This window comes from Macadamia integrifolia, chromosome 6 (assembly GCF_013358625.1).
Source record: "Macadamia integrifolia cultivar HAES 741 chromosome 6, SCU_Mint_v3, whole genome shotgun sequence".
In the NCBI taxonomy this organism is placed as follows: domain Eukaryota; kingdom Viridiplantae; phylum Streptophyta; class Magnoliopsida; order Proteales; family Proteaceae; genus Macadamia; species Macadamia integrifolia.
This window is the reverse complement of record NC_056562.1, coordinates 7,376,478-7,401,433: the sequence shown is the minus strand read 5'-3', so window position 1 is coordinate 7,401,433 and position 24,956 is coordinate 7,376,478. Positions and strand designations below refer to the sequence as shown.

Genomic DNA, 24,956 nt, shown 5'->3' with positions numbered 1-24,956 from the left:
ACCGATCAATACATACAAATACTTACCAATATGTACCGATACATACCGAAATGTATATTTCACCTCGATTTTATATTTTCCATAGAGTATCAATACATATCGATAGTGTATTGGTGCATATCGGTATGTATTGTAGGATATATATCGATACGAAAGGATTTTAAAAATTCCATGTATCGTATCGGTGTGTATCGTATCGGTCGGCTAAATTTAAGATACATATCGAAGGGTATCGTATCGGTATCAGAGATACTTTAAACCATTCTTGTATCCTGCACTGAGAGAGATTGCTTTGGAGAGAGATGTTTTGTCTGAGGTAGCTTGTGCATTCCTTAGACATTTTCTTTTGTTGATTCAAAGAGGTGTTTTCACATGCAAAGGAGAAACACCAACTGAGCGAAGGGGGAGATAGTTCATTCGATGAGGTGCTCAAGACTCAAGTACTAGTAGGAGAGATTGGACTGAGTGTTACACCCATGTCCTAATCCGGTCAAATTTGAACTTCTGCTTATAGGTAATGCACCAAGGAGTGTTAGCTCCGTTGACTTTTGGCATGTAACAGCCCACTTCTTGGAGAGGAAAGATGACCCTACATGCCTTTGCAGACCTTGCCAAGACACCTGGAAGAGTTTCAGATTTTCCAAGCCTTGATAGTAAGTGGCCCGAGCCCTTTTACTTAATGACTCAATGCATGATGAGCATGCTCCACATAGTGTTCATAAACCCCAAGTGAACCGCCTTCCCAAATGAGCAAGGACACTTGAGAAATTCCAGCCAAAATGAGTACAGTAGGACCACCGACTGATCACCTACTAGTGGCACCTGATCTGCCCGTTAGAACCTGCTGGTGGGTTTGTGCTGTCTACTATGAGTTAATGGTTGTGGGACCCGGCATATTGCGTCCATACTTTCCAAAATTCTTCTCATACCTTGAACACCCCTCCTAGCATCTGATTAATTACTTGAAGAGTCAAGACGGTGGGTCCACACAGTCCAACACATTCATTAATGGGTTTGGACATTTGGGGCTGACCAAGGCAAACATGCATTGGTCTATAAATAGACATGAGCTTTTAAAGCTCGTTTATTTCTTAAGAGAAGAATGAGAGAGAGGGAGAGAGGAAAAGAAGGAGAAGAAGGAGAAGAAGGAGAAGAAGGAGAAGAGGAAAGGAAGGGAAACTCCGAACTTGAGTTTTCACCTCCTACATTGCGTACCCAAGGTAGGTGATTCACCTCCACTCTTTTCCCACTTCATTTCCATACTTTTAGATGGTAGGTTTTGGGTTTTGGGTTTTGGGTTTTGGGTGGGTTTGAGGTCTAAACCTAGCAATGTGGCTTGGGTTTGAATGAGTACTCTCCATTGTGCTTGTAGAACCCCAATGCATACTCACCAACCCAATATTTGCGCTCAACCAGCTTAGAATAGGAAGTTGGAAAAAAACCCACTTATTTAGGGTTTCGGCAGAGATTCAGTTGGATCTCCCGATTCCACTATAAGAAATGTGACGCGATAGACTCAAATGAAGGTGGAGTGATCCCCCTATAAACTCTATGGACCAAACATGGCCTTATTAGCTAGGTAAATGGTGAAGTTTTGAGCCAAAATACAGTCTTCAGATTGCAACCAGTTGATCACCTGTCGGTTGGTCCTGCTGATGGGTTTTTAATAGATTTCTAAGGCTATTGGCTCAGATTAGATCATAAGGATTTTAGGGAGTTTCTAAAGTCAAAGTTTGGATTGGAGCCTTGGAGGGGGACCTTGTGTGATGTTCCATAAGTCGGAATCCACTAATAGTTATCTTCAAAATTCGGGGGGTTTATCCGTAAATATCAGAAGTTTTGTGGTTCTCATAGTCCCCAAGGACTATAGCTCCTTTATCTTGATTGTGTAGTTAAGATGATTTGCAGATTCGACAGTTCGTAGACAAGCGTGCGTTTCAGCAAATAAGAGTGTGAAACGTTGCCCCCCGATGGTGTTATACCTAACAGATGCGCCAACCCCTACATTCATATCTTACGACCATGATTTGTTGTCCATTAAGCTCATCCAATGAATCAGATTAAAGACACCACTAAGAGCCATGCTGCTGTACCACATGCCACCAGCATAGCCCATGCTGCCCTCGAAGATTTCAAATACTCCTTTCTCACGGCTTGAACTTCAAATGGCCATAACTTTGTCATCTTAAATCTGAATTGGGTGAATCAAGTTGGAGGATCATCATCTCTCCGAGTTCTACACAACTGACTGAAGAAATCAGAGAGGGGTGTGGCAGAGGTGCCAGAAAATCAAGTTAAAGCTCGTGGGAGATGTAGAGTTTGAAAGAAATATACTTGACCTTATGCATTTGGTCTTATGCCTCCATCAGAGGCTTGTCAAGTTGCTAGATGCTAGGGCAGCTCCCTCCATTGGTGGTAGCCAAGAAAAAGAGATCGAAAAGAGAAGGAAGAAGAAAAGAAAAGGGAAAATAAAGAAGCCTCTCCTTGTTAGTGTCTGTGCTGAATGATTTTTTCATACTTCAAGTAAGCTTGGAGAGCTCCATTGATGAGGATTTTTGTGGTGGTTTCCACTGTTAAGGTTTTGGGAGCTTCTACAAAGAAGAAAAAGAAAGAAAGGAAGGGGTAGAAAAAAGAGGAGAAAGAGAAAAGAGGAGTGACTGACATTGTTGAAGCTATTGTGAACTTCTACAAAGGAGTAAAAGAAAGAAAAGAATGAAAAGACGGCAGAAGGAAAGAAAAGGAAAAAGAGGGAAGTAAGAAAGAGAGAGATTCGGGAAACCACTACTGCTAAGGGGGTTCCAGTTCATTGCTAGTTTTGGGTTACAACTGTTCTTGGAAGTTCTAGTGAACTCGAGGCATCTTTGGAACATCACCGCGACAACTCTGGACATCTCCCGATATCTCCGGGTATCTCAGACAAGGGTCGTATCATCTTCAACCCCTGTATTTACTTTTATATGTATATTTGTGTGTTTGTTTGTATGCTAGGTATAGGAGTTTGATACTGTAAACCTATGCTAGCATGTGCATCATTGTAGGGGATTGATATAAGCCCAATTTCATTTTGTAATTGGTTTCTAGTGGGTGTTGGACACAGGGATAGTGTGTTCCTTGGTAGTTACCACTACCTAGACCTACTTGCCATGGGTGTATCCTCTCAAATCATTCTGGGAAAATAGGGGTGAAGACTAAGCCATTGTATATCATTGGTGGAAATTGGGAATGTGTTCCCTTGGCTACGGGTACAGCCAAAATTAATATTGAGTAGATGTTGAACCCGACAGTGGACATTACTTTATGCATGTAGAAAACTGGCCGAAACACAAATCTCTTGGGTTGTGGTTGTGTATGCTCTCATTATATAGAACATTGGAGTGTTTGTCTACAGGATGGGTGTGTATATCTGATAGACCTGACCACTTGTATGTTGTAGTGTGATGTACATACGATTGTGAATGAGACGGTGATTTACGTGTAAGGTTTGTGAGACCACTCTGAGCAGCAATACAAATTGTGTGAGTTCTGAGCAACATTGAGAATAAACAATATACATCGCAGTTCTAGGCAACATTAAAGCCTATGTATCTATTAAAGTGCCAACAATGATTGCTACATCAGGGGTACAGTTGGAAAAAGAAAAATGATTTGGCACACTTATTCATCCCCCTCTCATTGTCAACCAGGACCCAACAAGGTGTTGGTCCTTGCCAACTAAGCTAGCACCTTGAGGTTCAAATGTAGGATTCATTACTTAAACAATATAGTAAAATGTTAAATTCAAACAAAATCATATAAAGGTATTCCAACTTCAGAAAGATACTAGAAAACCAAACATAGACATACCTATGACCAGAAAGGGTGGCATGGTTGCACTCAATGTTGAGCTTAAATTCTCCTACAAAAAAGCGAGGACAACAACTCAGGTAAAGCATTGTACATGTATTTTCTTATGCCTTCAAATATTAATTTAGCAAGACTATTATAATATTCAACTAAACAACTAGTCAAAAGGGGCTGCATGAGTCCTTTTCAAGTCAATTGAAAATCTTGTGTGGTCCTCCTTCAAAGTCTCTTTTTTCTACAATCCTTCATCTATTAGATTAGTGAGTGAACTTAAGGTAGAGAAGAGGAGAAGGAAAACAAAAAAGTATGTTAAGATGTACCACAGGGGTAGTGGTGTTCTGTGGTAATATATTTTGTTAAGTTGATAGTAATCACAATAGGAGTGTATCCCTATTGTGGTATGCTCAAGTAGGAGTGGGGTGAGTATCCAACATGACAGCATGTATCATAGATATATACGGAAGATAGGAGTGACAAGGTTAAATAAGCCTTAGGAAAGATGATAGTATGTAACGCACGAGGCCAGATAAGGCCCCAATTGAAGTGTGGAAGAGCTTAGGACTATGTTGGGTTTCTTGGCTTACTAAGTTGTTTAACAAGATTATGAGCATTATTGTTGTCCCATTTTACAGAAATAAAGGCGATACCAGAGTTGCAATAATTATAAAGGCATAAAACTCATGAGTCAAACCATGAAATTATGGGAGAAGGTTATTGAAGTCCATATAAGAAGAGAAACCAATATCTTAAGGAACAAATTCGGTTTTATTGAAGTGATTTACCTTTTTAGGAGGCTTATGGAAAGGTCTAAAACATACAAAAAGGATCTCCATATGGTCCTCATTGACATAGAAAAGGCATACGACAAAGTCCCCAGAGAGCTCATTTGGCATGTATTGGAGAAGAAAGGGGTGTCAAGTAAATATGTAGATATTATTAAAGACATGTATGAGGGTGTGGTGATGAGTGTGAGAACCGTGGGAGGTCAAGGTAATGAGTTTCCCATCACTATTAGGTTACATCAGGGATGATGCAGATAAATCACTTAATGAGCTTGTTTTTATTGGAAATAAGCCTTGGGTTGGGTTTTGCATGTATTGGGCCTTTGGATCCCATAGGCTTTATTTGTAATAGGCCACTTTAACGGGCCTAAAATATGGGTTGAAAGTAGAAAAACGAGATTTAATTCATTAGTTTAATTAGAGTCCAGTTTTGAGTCTAATTTCTTTGTTATTTTAGGTTTCCTAATTAGTTAGGGATTAGGTTAGGCCTTTCATTTTTAGTGTTTAAGTCTGTTTAAAGTCTTCTATATAAGTTAGTACGGGGCTACAGATTTGAACACGAATTTATAAATGAAATTGCAGCTTTGTGCTCCTAAAATTCTGAAAAATAATTTCTTCAATAGCTGAGGTAGCTGTGGATGAGAGGCTCAGGCTGAGATAGCCATCCCACCATCTCATCCACATCTATCCCATCTCAATCCTTTTTTTTTTAATTATTCTTTCATCATCTTCTTCATCCAACAAGAAGTATTGTTCTTCAAGTTTTCCTCGAATTTCTTCAAGTCGTCTAAAAGATTGGATGTCACACTTTTTTCTGATTAAGCAATTTAGCCATCCGAACAAACTCGAATTTTGACTAGGCATTCAAGAACCCTAATTTGGAGATTGATTAAAATCTAGGCTCTTTCTGATAGCCTGATCTTTAGATATTTGCATAATACTAATTCTGCCCTTCCCTTCTCAAGATCTGGAAAAAGTGACTGCTTTGTGTTCAAATAGTTACTGTTCTGCTTCCGTTTGTTGTTTCAAGTTAACTCTTGAAATCAGAGATTGTTTGTGCTTTATTACCCTAATTTTGGGCTAGAAATTATTGTTTTTCCCTCACGTTTATAAGTCCTTATCTATTTACGCTCATCATGGATGAGTTAACCAAGAACATTCAAGGGGACGTTCCGTGGTATATGCTTTTCACTGATGATATTGTGCTAGTGGCTGAGACTGTGGTAGAGATCAATGATAGGTTAGAGTTATGGATATCTACCTTGGAATCTAAGGGTCTTAAGATTAGTAGAACAAAGATGGAGTATATGGTGTGTAACTTTAGCCACTCACGGATAGATAATGATGTTGTGGAACTTGAGACGAGAGAGATCCCACAAAGCGACTCTTTCAGATATTTGGGGTCAATCATAAACAAAGATGATGAGATCGATGATGATGTGTCTCATAGAATTAAAAAATAGGATGGATGAAGTGGAAAGATGCATTTGGAGTGTTGTGTGATCGACGTATACCTCTAAAGCTTAAAGGAAAATTCTACAAGATAGTCGTAAGACCAGTTATGATGTATGGGGCAAAATGTTGGGCAGTCAAAAAGTGTAACATAGATTAGTTAATGTTGCAGAGATGAAGATGTTGAGAGATCATGGTTCAAGATCTCAGCGAGATCTTGGTTCAAGATCTCAGCGAGATCTGACTAATATCTCACTTTTTTTTCAGAAAGACGAGACGAGATGCATGGCGAGATATAAATAGTACAAAAAATCGACCGAGATCGCGCCAGATCTCATCAAGATCTCGTCAAATCACGCCTCACTACTTTTTTGAAGAAAAAACACTAAGCAAGAATTTTGGTGCTTTTGCTCGAGCATCTCCATTCCTAAACTCATTGAAGCTTAAAGAGTAGAGAATATTACCTCTTCATCCACATTTGGAGTAACTTTTCTTATATATGATGTCTTTTAAATTCTTATAATTATGTTGTGTCACGTGTTGACTGTGGAATGTGGATTGTGGAATAGAGCGTACTAGGCTAAGGTCCGAAGAATCGGAGACTACTTACATTGGGCACAAAGTCAAAGTACAATTTTAGTTTTGATTTTTTAAAAATTGATGTTTCCATTGTGTTTAGAAGGTCTAAAATAGGACAAATACCAAGTTTCAGGGGCTACAAAGATCATATAGCCACCGAGACCAACCACTGAGTCGACCAGGAAAAAATACATGATCTTGGCGAGATCTGGCGAGATCTCTCTTTTTTGGATTAGCGAGATGGGGGGTGAGAGTGAGATCTTAAACCTTGGTTGAGATGGATGTGCAGCAAAACTAGGAGAGAGAGTGAGGAATGACCCCGATCCAAGACGAGCTCAGAGAATGTCACTTAAGGTGGTTTGGCCATGTTCAACATAGACATTTGAATGCTCCTGTAAGAGAGAGTGATCAGATCCAGATGGAAGGAGCTACAAGAGCTAGGGATAGGCCTAAAATGACTATTGATGAGTTGGTAAGTAAAGATAAGCAGAAGCTAGGCCTAGATCCTAGTATGAGTCGTATGACATCTAATAGAGCTATTTGGAAGGCAAAGATCCATGTTGCCGATTGCATTTAAGTGGGATGTCCCGGAGGTATCGTGTTGCTATGTTTCTTTTCTTTTTCTTTTCCCCTTTTCTTTCCTTTGCTTTATATCTTACCCAATCGCAGATTCATGTAGCCAACCCCATTAAGTTGGGAAAAGGCTTTGTTGTTGTTGTTGTTGTTTGTGCAAACATTGTCCTAAGAGAGGCTGTGATGGGAGAGTCCTTGGAGGTGAGATGCCTAGGCTGAGATAGCCACCTATCCCCATCCCCCTACTTTCCCACCAATTCCTTCTATTCTCCCATTGTTATTTTCTATTTCCTATGATAACTGAGACCATATGAGACCTACTGCCATCATTAAAGACCACAGTTGGTTGCTGCCTTTGCTGTTGTTCTGAGATACAAAGAGAACCCCCAGTGTAGAATTCTGGCGGCTTAAAGAAGACCACAGATCTCTGAATATTTTAGGCCATCAGGGGCCATTCTTTGGGGTTCAGTTAGCCTCCCCAGAGGCACCACTCGACCAGAAGACTAGGCCTTTTTAGTGGCCTGGCTATCAAGATCTGGGAAATCTCCTTTTGAGCCCTAATTCAAGAACTGTGAGATCTCAGTTTTGGGCCATCACTTTACTCTGAGATTTTGGGGTTTTATTCCACTTACCTGGACTGTCCTTTGAGGGTAATCTCATCCTCTATTATCTATTGTTACTGTGGTTCTTGGATTGCAACTTATTTCTAGGTTTTGAACCCTATTCTCTGCCTGCGATGGGGGTTTTCTTCTTCTGTTTATGGTAATATCTAGTGGGTAATTATTCTACTGTTATGTGGGTATTGCCAGAGATATCAGGACCTGTTTAGAGTGTTGATTTAGTTTCTGAAAGTGATTTAAAATCTTATTCAAGTATTGAGATCAGTAACTTGTTGGAGTAGACTAGTGATCTTATTTGGGGTTAGGGCACTTGTGTCCTAACCTTACATTATTGCCCTAACCTTACATTATGGTATCAAAGCTATGGCTGAGAAGCGTTCAAATACTCCACACCAAGCTCCATTGACTACGTATGATACTCTAACTGAAGCTGTTAGACAGTTAACTGAGAAGTTACCTACCATGGAATGACGACCCAATGAGTACACTGGACAACGGGACAATTAGGGGGACAATAACATACGACTGTCAATTATGTTCCTCGAACTCTGCTTCAACTAGCTCAACGAGTAATACGGCCAGCCAGCTATGATGATGATATTGATCATGAAGACAATCCAGGATATAATGATGAGAAGCATAAGGTGAAGCTTAAGTTTTAAGGAATACAACAGGAAACATGACCCACTCAATGGAGTCAGCTTTATGCATAGTTCGAAATTTCGACCATATCGAGCCAATCCGAGACAAAATTATATGGCACATTGTAACAGTCCAAGGTTTCGACTGGTTTCAAGTGGTATCGACCCATTTCGACCGATATTTCCCAGAAATCAACTGGAGTGTCCATAAAATGACTTGTTTCACAAGCTCGTTTTCACAAATTTCAATTTACATCTCCCATATTTCAACTCTCTTGGGAAACAGTGGATTGAGGCCAAGAAAAATGTCAAATTTTTCTCTAAATCTCTGATTCTAGTCACACATATTTTGCACAACCAAAAGATCTACATAAAGAAGAGTACTTGGAGCAAAAAATTAAACCCCATTTTCCCCAAAATTCATTTCTTTTTTTTATACATTGTAGTTGTATACATAGTAGAATGCTTACAAATTTTATATGTTAGTTAAAATTACATGATCTACTCATTGATGATGTCGAAATTGTTAGTTATAATCATGTATTTCCTTTTCCAGTGTGTAACTTATATGTAGACTTAGGCTAGTGTACAGTTTCACTCAGAATACACTAGCAAACTTGGGTCAACACGACAAGTAACATTTGGGGGGTCTTTTTCTTGAAACTATTCATGGAATAGGTTAGAAATGTAAAATATAAGATGTACACGAAAAAATAGAGAGAAAAAAAAAAGTTTGGGGATCAAACCATCGTTTCCAACAAGCAAGAAAAAATCCATGGTTTCCTCCAAATTTTGGTTGAAATATCGGTTCCAACCCAGGTCTAAATTGCTATACTTCTGTTGCCACCATACGGTAAGAGTATGGAGTACCACTAGGATCAGAAACTACAAAACTTGAATAGCTAATCTCAGGATGGATGGCATTGTGTTTGTACTACTTATGCTACCAGGAATTGTGAAACTCTGGTAAACAAATCAATGGAGCTACAACATGATAGTAGCTAATCTCAGGACATTACCAATCTTCGATAAAAATAAACAATTTGATCATCACATTTTTAAATAAATAAGATGCATGGAATAAAGAAGCTTGTCTGACAACATAAAGGTAAATGAACCAAAAACGAAGAAAACTTAGAAAGATAAAAACATTACATGGTTATAAATAAAATAAGGTGGTTCAGGAGGACATAACTTTCCAGCTTCAAGAACTGAAGGTAAAAAATTTATGGTTTTGCTTTATATCCTATCCCTGTGATTTAAATGTTGACTTATGGCTCAATAAAAGTTTAATTTAACAGCCCAAAATTACAAGAAAGAAAATGGAAATAAAAAAAGTATAGGGAGACTAGTTACAAAAACCACCTATTCATTAAGAGCCTAAACGAACAACTAGGTGTGAATTATAGAAAAATATAGTCAATATGATTGGGCTGAGCTGGTTTGGGGATAACCTGTTAGGCCATATTTCCGTAGAAAATTAGCTGAGGTAGCAGCATCCCAGTCATACCTGACATAAGTCACAAAACAACATCAGGTTTGAATGCATAAAACAGAACATAAAAAAGGCAGTTCAATGAAATCAAGTCGAAAGCATACTGGTGTTTAGTAGGTTCTTGAGGTTTGGGTTCTATCAGTAGAGTCCCTGAAAAGGAAATTGTTTATTCAAACTTCAATAGAGGTAAAGAGAAGAAATTGCATACGAGAGTTTTGGAAATAAATGGCAACTAAAAGAAGAATAAAGAAAGTCCAAGATAAATTATTGGGAACAAGCAAATCATAAAATACATATTAAGCATATGATTGACTGATGTTCTCTACCTTTTTTTCCGATAGTTTTCTTTTATGAGTTTTATAGTTACTCTATATATCTGTGATGATAAAAAATAAATAAAAAAAGGTACCGTTGAACCCAATCTTTTTCTTTTAGGCTACAGCAGCTTCACCTTTTTTTCCGATAGTTTCTTTTATGAGTTTTATAGTTACTCTATATATCTGTGATGATAAAAAATAAATAAAAAAAAAGGTACCGTTGAACCCAATCTTTTTCTTATAGGCTACAGCAGCTTCAAGAAATCTTGCCTGTGAAAAGCAAAGAACTCAAATTCAATCGATGAAATGGCAAGCATAAATATCAAATGACAGAAAATTGTATCCTATGAGTAAAGAAAAAGGAGAAATAACCATGAGCACTACGTTGCTTACAAAGGCACCACATATAAAAGGAGGGGAAAAAAGATCATGTAATTGGCACTGAAAAAAATTATACCTATAGTGGCAGTTAGTACTCCAACAAAGATTCGAACATACCAAGTGATTAAGTTCTCTTTCCATATCCGTGTTCAAGAGAGTCTGGTAACCCTCCCGACCACCCCAGAAAACATAATTTTCTCCTCCAAGATAATGTGTAACCTGTAGACAAGATTATGGGCATTTAAGGGAAAAAAAATCAGGGTCCATCAGAGTAAAATCCATATACTGGAGCACTCACCTCCATTGCTTTCTTGACTTGAGCTGCAGCATATGCATAAACACCTACTTCAGAGCTGCAATCAAAAGTTTCCAAAATTAAACATTTGCTGCACTTGAGGAATGTGAAAGTAATGGGACGTTGAAGTCGAAATCCTGCACCAACCTAGTGGCAGCTCCATGCATATAGCGTGGATGCGAGAACAACTGAGCCGTGCCCCACAAAAGACGGATTTTGGACCCCTGTAAAGCCACACAGCATTGATTAAATATAAGAAAGTATCAACGCATCACCCAATGAAACTTCATTCCAAATAAATCATGAGAATTTAGATTTGTTATTGATAAAATATAGAAAGTCAGAGCCAGTTTATGCCTTCTATTAAAGGCCAATTCTCAACCTTCACCTAACTAGTGCTTGACCAGGACCCTCTACGTCAAGAGAATGCCTACCTCAACTCCAACAGGGATTAATACACCCTTGTAAGAAGTTTATAAACAAGCACACTTTATCCAAAAGAAAAACCAGATTATCCAACACCAGAGATAGATTCTCAATTCAAAACTTCTTTTATTATGAACTCTTGGATCATTATTACTAAAATGAGTTCAAAACTTGAAAGTAAGATAACTTATATGCACAATTAAAACAAAGAAAAAAAAAATACTATGCATTATCAGGACTTGTGACTAGGAAGAAGAGCCCATAGGAATACATCCCTGATAAAAAGAACAACTACTACTCAGTCTTATCTATACTAAATGGGGTCACTACATGGATCCTTACCCTCCAATCAGCTCTATTCAAGATCATACCAGATACAAAGCCTAACCTATGCATGTCTTTCCTCACTTCTTCTCCTAGGGTTAATTTAAGTCTACCCCTGGCTCTTTTAGTTCCTTCAATTTGAATGAAATCACTCCTCTATACTAGAGCATCCAAAGGCCTCTCTTGAACATGGTCATGCCACCTCAAATGACTTTCTCACAGCTTGTCATGTACAAGGTTTACGGTATCGGGTTTCGACCAGGTTTCATCCTCTGGGGAGACCGAAATTTCAGAGGAAACCTAGGAAATTTCGAAGACACCAGGGACTTTTTCCCTGTATGGTGGAAACTTAGGTTTCGACCCCCAAACAGTATTTTTTTTGTTTGATTTTTTGTGTACTGCCTATTTTAAACATTTCTAACACATTCACATCATTAGTTTCATAAAAAAAAAAACACATAAAGTCTTACTTGTGTGGTGAACCAAAGGTTCGATAATCATTACGCTGACTTATTAGCTTAAATTCTAAAACTTTACTACATAATGACTATATAGTCTACAATCTACATCAAAACATAAGATATAATCCAAATGATCCAAAATAGATAAAAATATTATATCGGCCGTTAAAAGGCTGTTACCCAATGCACAAAGGCTTTCCGCACTTAAGCAAGGTTCTGGGAGGGTATATAGGTAGACAGCCTTACCCCCTTTACGAAGAGGCTGGTTCCCAGGATTCGAACCCGCACCACTGCGCAAGCGGAAAGAGCCCTTTGCCATTGCTCCAAGCAACGACCCCATAAAAAAAATATATATATATATATATATATTACATCATCAACAGTTATCTATCAACACTGAACAATAGTGACTTAATTACTCAACACTCGAAAGTAGTGACTCAATTCCGAGTGTCTAGGCGGTTCCATCTACGTAGTGACTCACTACCCTCAAGGCACACATGTTATCTTTTCTAATATTATTTAGTAAGCTATATATACCTTATAGCATAAAATATCAACATTAAACCACATCAAGTCATTAAAATCAACATTTAGCCACATCAAACCATAAAAAATCAACATTTAGATAAATGCTCTTATTCTATAATAAGTTTGACTGGTCAAATGATTTTTATTTTTACATGAGACTTTTTGTATTAGGTATAACATAAAACTAGCTTTCCAAAAAGTCTAAGATTACTTAAATCTAAGTTGTAATGACATAGTTATGCTTCGGTCAAACTTATTTTAAAGTGCGCGAATGTTGTTAAAATCGCCTGAATGAAAATAATTTTAAGGATATCAAAACAAAAGATTATTTTACCAGACTTTTGGTTTTTAGCAATGTTTTAACATTATAGGATTTATAAAATTTTCATAATTGAGAAAAACACCAGCATTTAAAAGTTGAAAATCGCCCCTATAACCAAAATCCAGTTTTTGTTCTTGGATTGGGGGGTTGACTTTTTATCCTTTAAGAATTTGATTTTTAAACTATTTTTATTGGATTCAAATAGGGGGTATTTCCTAATTTATGAATAATATCTTAAGTACTTAAATGATATTTGGCATAAATAAGTGCCAAAAAATAAAAATCTCCACTGTTTCCCCAAGTTTCCCACACTTAGGAGAAAAAATGCATAAGAGAATGTCGAAATTTCCCATGTTTCGGTCGAAACATGGGAAACTTGGTCGAAACCTGTCGAAACTAGGTCGAAATAGGTGATTTTTTAAAATCCCCTAAGGTTTCGTTTCGACCTGGGTCGATACCTGCGAAACATGCAAAATTTAGCATGTTTCGATCGAGTTCTCGAACCATGGTCATGTATCAGAGCTACTCTCAAAACAGCTTGATGCGTTACGCATAGGACTTAGGATTCCATTTTTTTTTAGTTAAATTTGTAATTTCCTTTTATCCTTTAATAAAGTCATAGAATATAGAGTTAGAATTTGTTTCCATCATTGAGTCGAGATAGGATTAGAAATTGTTTTACCTTTATATATTTGGCTGTACCAACGATTGATTTTCAGATTTGAGTTTTGAATTGAATGAAGAGTTTTGGGTGAAACCAATGACTGCCATGAGATGTTTGTAGCTCTCTCTCCTTCACTGGCCTTCCCTTTCTCTCTTCCTCCTCTTCTTTCCCCTCCCATCTACATGTAACCTCTTCTTTCCCTTTTCTGCTTCGCTTCCCACAATAAATCACCGAAGTAGGGCTTTCTGGAGCTCCTTTGATTAGGTTCCATTATTCGCGTGTTTTACGTCGAAGGAAGCTGGTCTCCAAGCGACTCCAACTCTAGAATCTTGGTTCCAAGTGATTCCTTTAATGGTGAATCAAAACCTGATTTAGATCTGGGTTCTACCACCAAATACAACTTGCAGAATTTGTTTGCTTCAATCCTTTAGATCTCGGGTCCATCTAGTGGTTGGGTTTGATAGAATTGGGAAATACAAACTTGCCCCTGATTTTCTTTTGCGATTTGGAGTCCACATTGAGGTGCTAGATCGATTTGAGAAGTCTCGTTACTGCTGGCTTAAAGTTTCTTTCCTGAAGTCTAAAGGTTGAAAAAGGCAAGTGTTTACAAACTACAAGGACAGATTACTTAATTACACAAAGCCCCCTATGTCCGAATTTCAACTCTATTTACCCGACTCTTCTCTAATTTCCAGAATAGCCCATTCTTTCATTGTTTTAATTCCAATTATCTCAGCTAGTATTTCTTCACTTTTAAGGACTTGTTTGCTTCGGATATTATGGATTTGCCACCGGTACCATAATTTGAGCTATATATCATTCTTGTGGGCCCATAAGCAATCCAAATAATGCTTTGGAACCCCTGATCCGCATTATAGCTCTAATATGACTATTCCTTTCTTGAGGATATCTCCCTAATAACATGACTTAATATATGACGTGAGGAGAAGAAAAGCTTTAAGTTTCATTTTACATCTATAAGATGGCAATGGGCGACAAGGCTTTTCTTTTTTTCTTTTTTATTTTTTTGGACGTAGGTGTTCCACTACCATACTGAATTAAACACTTTGGTATGTTTTTATTAATATATAAGATCAAATTCCTTTTTCTAATGTTTTGATTGGGTTTGTGTAGAATGTTTATATACAATGTGATGCATGGGATCATGACTTTGAATCATAATTATTAAGGCGTCGCCAAGACGCTGCTAAGGCGACGCAAAGCATTAAGGTAGTATGGGTGGGCTAAGATAGTCATGGTCTTTATGGGTTTCACGACAGATTCCATATATTTTGTTAATTTTGTACACTTGAGAACTATGGGATCAAGTCCATATAAAGTCAAAAACCACACTTTGGTTGAACAAATCACAAATCGCAAAATCCTTTTGCTATTTTCTTCTTTGTTTGGGAAAACTAGGGCATCGGTGTTCCTTCCTCTGTCAATTTCAGCACTGGCAACTCTCCTCCGGCGAGTCTTCCTCAGGCCATTCAAGGTACTCTTTTTCTTCTTCTTCTCTGTTACTGAACGGAGATCTCTTTATCATCTGTTTTTCTTCTTTCTTTCTTTCTATTCCTCTTCCCTTGATCCCTTCTTCTCTTCCTTCATTCTTTTTCTTCCCATTCCAGCAAGACTTCCCTTCTCTTCTTTCATTCTTCTTCTTCTTCTTTCCTGGTTTTCTTTTCCCATTCCAGTGATACTGGCCTTAGTTGCAGCCCTAATTAGACTGACAGGAGTAAAATATAGTAGATGACCTCAGGCACTCATTTTGGCATCATAGAGGTAAGTATAATAAATTCCTACATAATTTAACAACCTTTTTTCTTTATACTTATAATGTTGTTTCATAGTTATATTATATGCTATGAGCCTATGATAAAGAAGAACTTAGTTTATTCACTTTATTGATTTTTTTTTTTTTAATGAATATCCTGCATTGGTATAAATCTTTAATTTTTATTTCTTATATAAGTAGAATTATATAAATTTTAATACGCTACTTGTGCCAAATAAAATGGTTACATAAAAATAAAAAATAAAAACTAGAACTCTTTATTCAACAAGGTGATGCCTTATGCCCGCCTATCGCCAAAATGCTTTGGAAGACCATCAAATGCCTCGGTTGCCTTCCCACCTTAATAACTATGCTTTTGAATTAAAACAAAAAAAAAAAATAACAAAAAAATAACAAAACACAAAAACAAAAACAAAAATAAAAGAAAGAAAGGGAGAAGAAAATTTCTCCATGGGACAAATGAATCAAAATCAGAATTCTTCTCTAGTACTTGCTTCTTTGTTTAGTTGGTTGTTTTACATAAATAATTTGGCTTTAATAAAATAGTGAAAATTATAAACAAACGGATAAGGAAGGAAAAAAGAAAATAGAGTATAGCTTGTGGGTGATATTTATCTAATTGTGAACACATGTCCTTTTCTAACCGCCAGTTTCAAGTGTGCCTCCATGTGTCATGTGAAGCCTCGTCCCCTCCTCTCCTCTACCCTAATGACTCGTGTGTGCTTTGAAAAAAATGATTATATATATATATATATATATTCTGGGTGAACTTGTTTGTCCTTACGTTACAAACCTAAGGTACACCAAAGGGGACTTCAGGGTGGAGAGTTTTGTCCATGAACCGTACCACATGGTTTATTTCCCTTCAGGTTTGAAGTGGGATCGAAACTGTATCCATGAGTCGCCTAGCACTGTATCTTAGGAAGGCCCTCCAATGCTTAGAGTCACCTAGCACTTTGACAACAACAATGTGATGTGGATCCGGGTTCCAAAATTAAGTTGCAAAGGTGAATGGCACTTTTGTAAATAACCAGAATTTCCTAATGTTTAAATGGGTCGGTTAAGAAGAGTGGGCACAAGTGGGAATTTGATTTATTGTTCAGGGTCAGATTTGGAACTAAAGGTCATAAAAGGAAAAAGAAGTATAATGGGAAAACCAGAATAAAAGGGCTTTAAAATAAAACCCACAAATTGGGGTTGTCATCAACCTTTGGACAGCAACCTGAAGTGGAAGACAAACTCGATAGGTGTTGTTAGAACCATCTCACGCCATCATGGATTGAACTAAGGCTTGGAATGGAGAATCGCAGCACAAGGATCTCTTGATGGCAGCCAACCTCAATTCCCCAAGGTTAAGGAACAAGGGAGGGACAACTCTGCAACCTAACCCTGGCGGTAGGGTAAAGTAAAGATCAGTTCTGAAACTGCTGTGGAACTCACAAATCAGGAAGGTTTCGTCTCAGATTCAAATATCTGAATTGCTTTAGGGCTTAGGGTTTGTTACTGTTCCTCCAAACCTCAAACCAACAGATTTGTGTACGAAGGAGATTGAACCAAACTTGATGGGCAGCTACAGTCCACTAACAGGGAAACTGAGAAGAAAACCAGAAAAGAAGAAGAAGAAGAAGAGAGAGAGAAAGATATAAGAGAGAGAGAGAGAGAGAGAGAGAGAGGAGAAAAGAGAAATCGCACAAAGGGAGGGGAGAAGAGGATGGTCACACAACCTCATTCATACCTAATTGGCACAACTCATTTCAATTTTCATTCTCAAAATCTGTCCAATAACTTGGGTTACATGTTTTTATATAATAAAAATCAAATTAAGACTTCCTAATTAAAATCTAAAACTAAAATAGAAACACATAATTACTTCCTAAATCCTAGACTAATAAAATAGAAACACAATAAAACTAAAATTGGAAAATTCTTCTTGTCTAATAGCTACCCAAAATAAAAGATTACAAATATTCCCTAAATAACATAAAATCCTAAAAGCTCTTAATAGCTTCGAACAAATCGGTAACTTTGATTCCAAATTGGATCCGTTTCATCTTTGCCTGGATACCCATATGGGTCTGGATTGGTCCACGGTTGTGCACCTGCATCATGATGGCAATAGATATCAAGGGCCACCATCCAATCAAAGCATGATCAAATCTAGAGGCAATGCTTGGATTTAAGTTTAGGGTTGTGGGTACAAACTCTACATGATATGCATCAAAAGATATAAGCTGACACATGGATCAAGGAACACCAAGTTGGATACCAATAATAAAATGCATCCAACCAAAAATCCTATCCATACAGTCTATCATTAGCAGGATGCTTTTTCGATTTTTCCATCATAACTTTCTCACGGCTGATTTATGACTAATGTTGACCCACCTCCTCTGAAGTCTCTCTCTCCCTCTCCCTTTCCCTCTTAACTATGAGGAGCTCTGGCTAATGTAAACCCACCTCCACACAACATTTTTGTAATCTTATAGTCATTGATTGTTTACAGAGGAGATCATCGTTCATTGACAGAGGAGAATGTGATTCACGAGTTAATCAACGAGGAGAGGGAGATGAGTGCTCCACTCCTCTCATATTCGAGCCCTAACCTTTGAGCATAGTTGCAGAGAGAGAGAGAGAGATCCAAACTTACCACCAACAAACCTAACAACCACCTCCACAGCTACCCCTTTAAGCTGTTGTAGACTCTTTTTTTCATTGTTTTCATTGCTCCCATCATCTACAAAGCTGAAAGAATAAAGAGAAGAACAAAAGGTTTGCCACTGCCATCAACTGGTTGGCTATCTGACCTGAAGTGGCGGAGAGTTTCACGTAGATCAAGCTTGCATAAGGAAGGGGCTGCTAGCCCCATCGAACCAAGTCCAATGTTGGAGCAGCCAGCAGAAACCACGCTCCATCAAATCAGTTGTAAAGGGGCCCTGTTTTCTCCTTCGATCACAAGGAATTCTCCAGAATTTTGTCTTCAAGTGGAACCTCTAGAAGTCCAGTTAAGCATTTGATTGAAGATATCAGCAGCCTTTGTAGGAGTCCTCAAGCTGTTCATCGATTCAGCAAGTAGCGTGGCTTTTAGTTTCCTTTTTTTGTTTTGTTTCCTTTTGTCTTGTTTGACAAGTTAGTTTCTATTTTATTTCCTCAGCTTAGTTTCCTTTTATTGGACAAAGTCATTTGTTAGTAGTTTCTATTTTTATGTATGTTTGGTCAACAAGTAATTGGGTTAGGAAAGTATAATTAGTTTCTAATTTAAAAAGTTTCATTTTCTTTGTAAGCAATGTAAGGATATTTAAAGCACATCGATTTAATGAAGAAGACAGATTTTAAGTTGTTATAAATTGGATTAAACTCATGGTTGAGATAGCTGAAACTTGAGAGGGTGAGATGCCTAAACCTGAGGGGTGAGATACCCAACCCAACCACCATTCTTCTCCCCCTTCTCGCCTCCCCATCGATTCCTTTTTCTGTTTCTTTATTTTCTTTCCTTTGTTGTGAATGTTTGAGAGATTATTCCAAGATCACTTGAAGGCTAGAAGTTGATATACAAGATCAGTTTGAACCACAGCCAGCCCAAGGATCGACTGCAGCTATTGTCAGGGTTTTCACCCCTAATCGCTTTTCCATGCTGCTCTCAGCCTGCTGCCCAGATTTGAGGTTTTGTTCCTGACTTTATGAGGCCCCTTTGACCAGATTTTGGTCCTCACTAAAGGTCTGTTGCAGGTGTTGCAGAATTCCACCAAAGTTTCCTAATTGGGACCAATCCTCACATCCTCCGATTCTGAGATCAGATCTGAAGGCCCTTTTCAGGGTTTGTTCTATCCCACAAGAGAGGCGCTCAACCAAGTGTATAAGGCCTTTGTATGATGCAGAATTTCTCCCATCAGAGCTCTTAAACCCTACTTTCAGACAGGGTTGCTGCCTTTGTGATTGCAGCCTTCCTACAGTCCATCTGCAGGCTTTATTGGAGGGTTAATCTGACCTAATCTAGGTCTACTATTGATCAGGTGTAAAACTTCTCAACCCCTTCTATTTTGTGACTTCTTTTTCAGCCCTAATCCATCGCTGTGAAGCTTTCTTTGTTTCTGAGATTTGAAAATCAGATCTAATTATTGGTTGGGAGTGTAAACCTATTGGGGTTGTTTACCGAGTGTAAACCACCTTACATCAGAGTGGTTCACAGTTTTGAGCTTTAAACAAGACTCATTCTCACCTCTACAAGTCTTATGGTATTTAAACATATTTCTATGAGCTTCCAATCAGAAATGAACTCAATCATTACAGTTAGACTATCCACTCATATATGCTCTTTTCCTCCTCTATTGAATAGAAACAAATAACTATCACTTTTATGTTTTTTGAGGGAATCTCTCACCCCATTTTTATTTTTGATTATACCTTTAGAAATCTTGCTACTGTTAACAAATATTATTAAAGAGATGATTATGATGGAGGAAATATTATACACAAGCATTCTACTTTAAGGCAGGTAGTAGTGAGCTTATGAATTAATTTAAAAAAGCTCCTAAAGGTGACAGAGGTACCTACGAGTCCCCAATTCTGTGTTGAAATTTTTTATTTAAGATGCAAATTGACAATGACTGGTCCATTTTTATTATCATCATCCATCTCTACCAAGTACCAAATATAGTGAAGCTTCAAGGAATTAATTATCTCTCAAACTCATCTATTTAAGATCATGAAGCTTGAATTCTTTGTTCGCAAGACCAAAGTAACTTTTATTCATTAAAACTCACCATTGGTTTTGAGCTGATACACAGAACCCACATTTATTTAGTTAAAGCCCATTTCAATCTCTCATGATCTTGCAGCTATAAAAGAAGGGAAAAGAGCCAGAAATTCTAACCCCCCCCCCCCCCCCCAAAAGAAAAAAAAGAAGACAAATACCACCATCCACAAAGCTCAACCATTCTCTAGGAAAGACTAATAACAGTGATGTAGATCAAAGCATGAAGAAGAAGAGGACAAAAATAAAATTCAGGAAAAAATACTCTTCATGAGTAACTGTTCGAGTGAACAGCAACACGAGTAATTGTTTATGTGAACAATGAATTGAGTCAATAAGTTTCTATTTTCTGTTTTGTCTTGGACAGCAAGCTATCGATGGAGACTTCTAGAAGGCTTTATTTGTCTAAAGCTTTGTTTCCTTTTCCTTTATTTTCCATTTTATTTTGATTCTTTTTGTACAAGGAACGGGACTTTCTATACTCTTATGTTTCCTTTTCTATTAGTTTCTTTTTTCAGTTCATTTCCTTTTCTCGTAAGTTTCTATCTTATTTCCTTCCTTTTTTAAACAAGTTACAAGGCCTATTGATGCAGTTACACATTGCTTTTATGTTTTTCTTTTATTATTATTAGTTAATAGGAAGTTAAGTTGGAGTCAAGTTTTTTTTCTATTTTCAGAATTAGACCTTAGTTTGGTAGTCAATTTTTTTTCTTATTTGAGCGAGATTTTATTTCTATCTTTAGATTTGGATGCAAGTTTATTTCAATTTCAGAATAGGAAAGTAGGTTTGTTTTGAGTCTATAAGTAGTCTTTTGTACTCAACGATTTGGAAGAGTATTGATAATTGATTGAATGTTTGTTTGGTTGAAACCATGGCTGTCGTGAGACGTGCGTAGCCCTCTCTCCTTCTTTGATCTTGTTCTAGTTCTTTCTTATTTTCTGCTGTTATCCTACCTTTACCCGGATATACTCTGTTTCTGGGCAATAGTTCAACCTAATCAAGTGGATCAATCTCCTTCACTGCTGATATGCTTGGACTGAAACTCTGGTCCAGGGTAGAGACTAGAGGCAACCCAAGCCCTGGAGGGTCACCTTCTTGAACTCCTCTTGCTGCGAGAATCAAACCAAATTTCAGATCTGGTCCTGTACCTTGCGCTGGATTGAGTTGCAGATCAAATCAGCTGTTGCTGGTGGAGTTGTTTATGCCTGCTGTTGTCATGTGTCTCTAGAGCTTGAGGTTTCAATCCTGGACCCAAGCATGCAGAGCCAACAACCCTTTGGCGAGGGAGTTCTCTTGTCCGAAGGTCTGCACTGGTTTACCGCCTGGTGCTCTATCGAGAGGAAGAAGAAGGTTCTTCTATTGCTTTAAAAGAATTAGTTCCTGTTATTACAACTAAGCCCCTATTTTCTATGGTTGTGATATATTATTCCCCTTCTCTTTGTAATTCCAGAAAACCCCTCCTCTTCTAATTTTCTATGCCCATTTGACCCACTTATTAGTTTTCATGTCATGCGTACACTTGTGTCTGAAATTACAAGATTGCCACTGATCTTTTAGACTTGAATTATTTATCCTTCGGTGGACCCACAGCGATCCAATTTAGGGTTATCAAACCCTGGATCCACATCACCTATGAAATGTAATTGACCTCAAAGGGTCTTACATACGATTTAATGAGAAGAGTGAAGCTCACGATTAACATACCATTGTCCTAAGAGAGGCTGTGACTGAGAGTCAATGTTAGGTTATATGGCTAGGCTGAGATAGCCATCCATCCCCATCCCTGATGTAGATAGTGATGTCAAAAGGAGGACTCGAATTGATCAAACCATGGTACAGTTCTGTCCCAAGTCTGGAGCTGGTTTAGCCCCATTGAGCCAGCCTTGCAGGCCCCCAATTTTGTCCTATGCTGATCCACCTTTGCAGCCATTGAACCAACATAGCAGCTCCATATTATTGCAGTATTTTATTTCTTATTTTGGGACTCTAGAAGATCCTTCAAGGTGCCATCAATCCAGCCTGTTGCAAGCTGTCCAGAAGTTGCTATTTTGGTTCCTGCGATCTCCACAGTTGCTGCCTTTTGACTTTTGTGTGCTTGACCAGTCAAACACCAAGTTGAGTGCTGCATAAGTCTTCTAGAATGCTCCCCTATTGGTCCATTGTCTTATGTTAGTTTCTTAGAGTACAAGTCAGTAGTTAGTTACTAAAAGTCATTAGTTTCTATTTTATGTTAGTTTCCTCTTTTAGTTTGTTTCTAATGTGTAAGGTTGTGCATAGCCTATTTAAGAGAGACCATTGTAATTGATTGAAAAAAGTTAATGAAGTTTACTTTGGGATGGCTTATGCTGTTTACTGTGGGATACAGTTGGGTGAGAGGCCCTAGGTGAGATGCCTAAACTTGAGGGGTGAGACGCCCAAAACCTAACCTTCTCTTCCCCCTTCTCAACCCTCCATCGATTCTCTTTTATTTTTCTTATTTTCTCTTTATTCCACTGCCGAGAGAGTGTGATTTAATCATTGATAGAAGAACCAATAGCCTTCCATTTATTGTGATCGAAGTCAGTAGTTAGTTACTAAAAGTCATTAGTTTCTATTTTATGTTAGTTTCCTTTTTTAGTTTGTTTCTAATTTGTAAGGTTGTGCATATCCTATTTAAGAGAGACCATTGTAATTGATTGAAATAAGTTAATGAAGTTTACTTTGAGATGGCTTATGCTGTTTACTGTGGGATACAGTTGGGTGAGATGCCTAAACTTAAGCGGTGAGAAGCCCAAAACCTAACCTTCTCTTCCCCCTTTTCAACCCTCCATCGATTCTCTTTTATTTTTCTTATTTTCTCTTTATTCCACTGCTGAGAGAGTGTGATTTAATCATTGATAGAAGAACCAATAGCCTTCCATTTATTGTGATCAAAGACCAGCAAGAAGACCAAGACCGACCACAGCTTTGTCAGGGTTTTGAGGGAGATCGACCAAGGCCAGATCTCCCCAACCAGTAGTCCAATCTTCAAGCTCTTTTGGGGTTTCATTCCAGCCCCTAAGAGGTCCATTCGATCCAAATTTGGTGGCCAGTTGAAGTTCCTATCACCTGTTCTTGAAGACGAACATTAGTTTTCGAATTGGAAACCTCTTCTCAGATCTCCCAAACCTGAGATCAGGTTACAAAACCCTTTGGAGGGTTTTGATCAGCACCACAAGATAAAGCAGTCAACCAGAAGTTGAGCTCCATCAGAGTTCCCACAGCCAACCACAGGTTACCTCAATTCTGTCCAGATTTGGACTTTTTTTCTAGGTATGATTCCAGATTTCCCTAGAGTTTTAGTGAGTTGTTTAATTGGAGTTTTGGGATCCTTACTGAGGTTGGGTAGTTCCTACCTAGCCTTGCATCAACCCCCCCTGCTATCCATTGATTCTCCTTCCCCCATCTTCAGTTCTATATTTTTCTGTGCATACTTGAGCTCATCCGAGACCTATTGAAGACCCTATTGACTGCTACTGTTCTGCTGATCTAAGACTGCAAAATAGAGCCTGCGATATTACTGGTTTGAAGATTTCTGTGCAGCAGGTTGCATCCCCAGACCTCACCACCTGTTGATCATCTAAGGCCCAGCATTTGGGCATCAGTTGGCCTCCCTAGGGGCCCCACTCGACCAACAGTTCAGGCCTCCTTGAGACCTAGTTATCAAGTTATTAAAAATCTCCAGATTTGACCTAATTTTCAAGAACTGAGGTAACTTGTATTTTGTCCAGAAATTTGATCTAAAATTCTGGCGTTTGTTTCATATCAGTAGGCCTGATTTCGATTGGTATTTGATTCGTAATTGTTAACTGGTTAATGGTGTTCTGTTACAACCAAATTTTTCTGGATTTGACCTAATCTGAGCATAGCAGATTGGGTGTCTTGGGACTGCTGCTACTGCTGTCCCTATTTAGGCAGTGATATAGGCCATCACTGTAAGGTTTTGCTGGGGTAGCTTATTACTGTTTTGAAGCATTATTAGTTTCTGTAATATTTATTTCATATTCTGGTTTAAGAGCTAAAGTGACCTAGCTGAGGGTTGTTAGTGATCCTGTTTGGGATTAGTGAACTCGTGCCCTACCCTTACATTAAAGAGTTTAACATAACAAGCCTACTTCCCCTCTACCTGCAAGATCAATAATAATAATCTCTTGTCAATTATGCTTATATCACTTGTCATAAGTAATCTAGAAATTGATATTCGGAGGAGAGGTTGGTTTTTCCAACGCAGTCCACGAGGTATGAAAGATTGGTCTGCCCCGCAAAGCTGAGCTCTTCAGTTCGATCTCCTTATATGGTTGCTGATATCCTTCATAGAATAGCTGCTCTGATTGGACATGCAGAGAAGCTAGATGAGCATACAGAAGAGTGCACTATAGTTTAATATGAAAAAATCAACAACTCATCCTTATCCCAACTAATTAGGCTCGGCTACATGAATCCAGGCAAAGATAAAAAGAATAGTAAAAGGAAAAGGAAACACCATAGTTGTCACGACATCTAGGCGACCCAAGGCACTGGAGAGGATGAAAAAACATGGCGACACCAACAAGGCGCACAAATCGACCAAGGTGCCCAAGTCGACCAAGGTGTCGCCTATGAGGAACACAAACAACTCAGAAAAATCCCACCTAAATGGGGTCAGCTACATAGATCCTTGCCTTCCAATCAGTTCTATTCAAGGTC

At 38.2% G+C, this 24,956-nt stretch overlaps 1 protein-coding gene across 4 annotated transcripts in view; it reads right to left on the bottom strand.

The window, feature by feature from the left end:
* LOC122081379 (xylose isomerase-like) overlaps positions 1 to 24,956 on the bottom strand; it is a 41,334-nt gene that overhangs the window by 7,472 nt on the left and 8,906 nt on the right. For all 4 annotated transcript variants that reach the window (XM_042648480.1, XM_042648481.1, XM_042648483.1 and 1 more), the window contains exons 8-14: positions 11,126 to 11,202; positions 10,982 to 11,036; positions 10,801 to 10,902; positions 10,521 to 10,572; positions 10,090 to 10,135; positions 9,945 to 10,000; positions 3,844 to 3,895 (exon numbers count right to left, since the gene is read on the bottom strand). In XM_042648480.1, the coding sequence (XP_042504414.1) occupies positions 3,844 to 3,895; positions 9,945 to 10,000; positions 10,090 to 10,135; positions 10,521 to 10,572; positions 10,801 to 10,902; positions 10,982 to 11,036; positions 11,126 to 11,202 (440 nt within the window). The remainder of the gene's footprint in view (positions 1 to 3,843; positions 3,896 to 9,944; positions 10,001 to 10,089; positions 10,136 to 10,520; positions 10,573 to 10,800; positions 10,903 to 10,981; positions 11,037 to 11,125; positions 11,203 to 24,956) is intronic.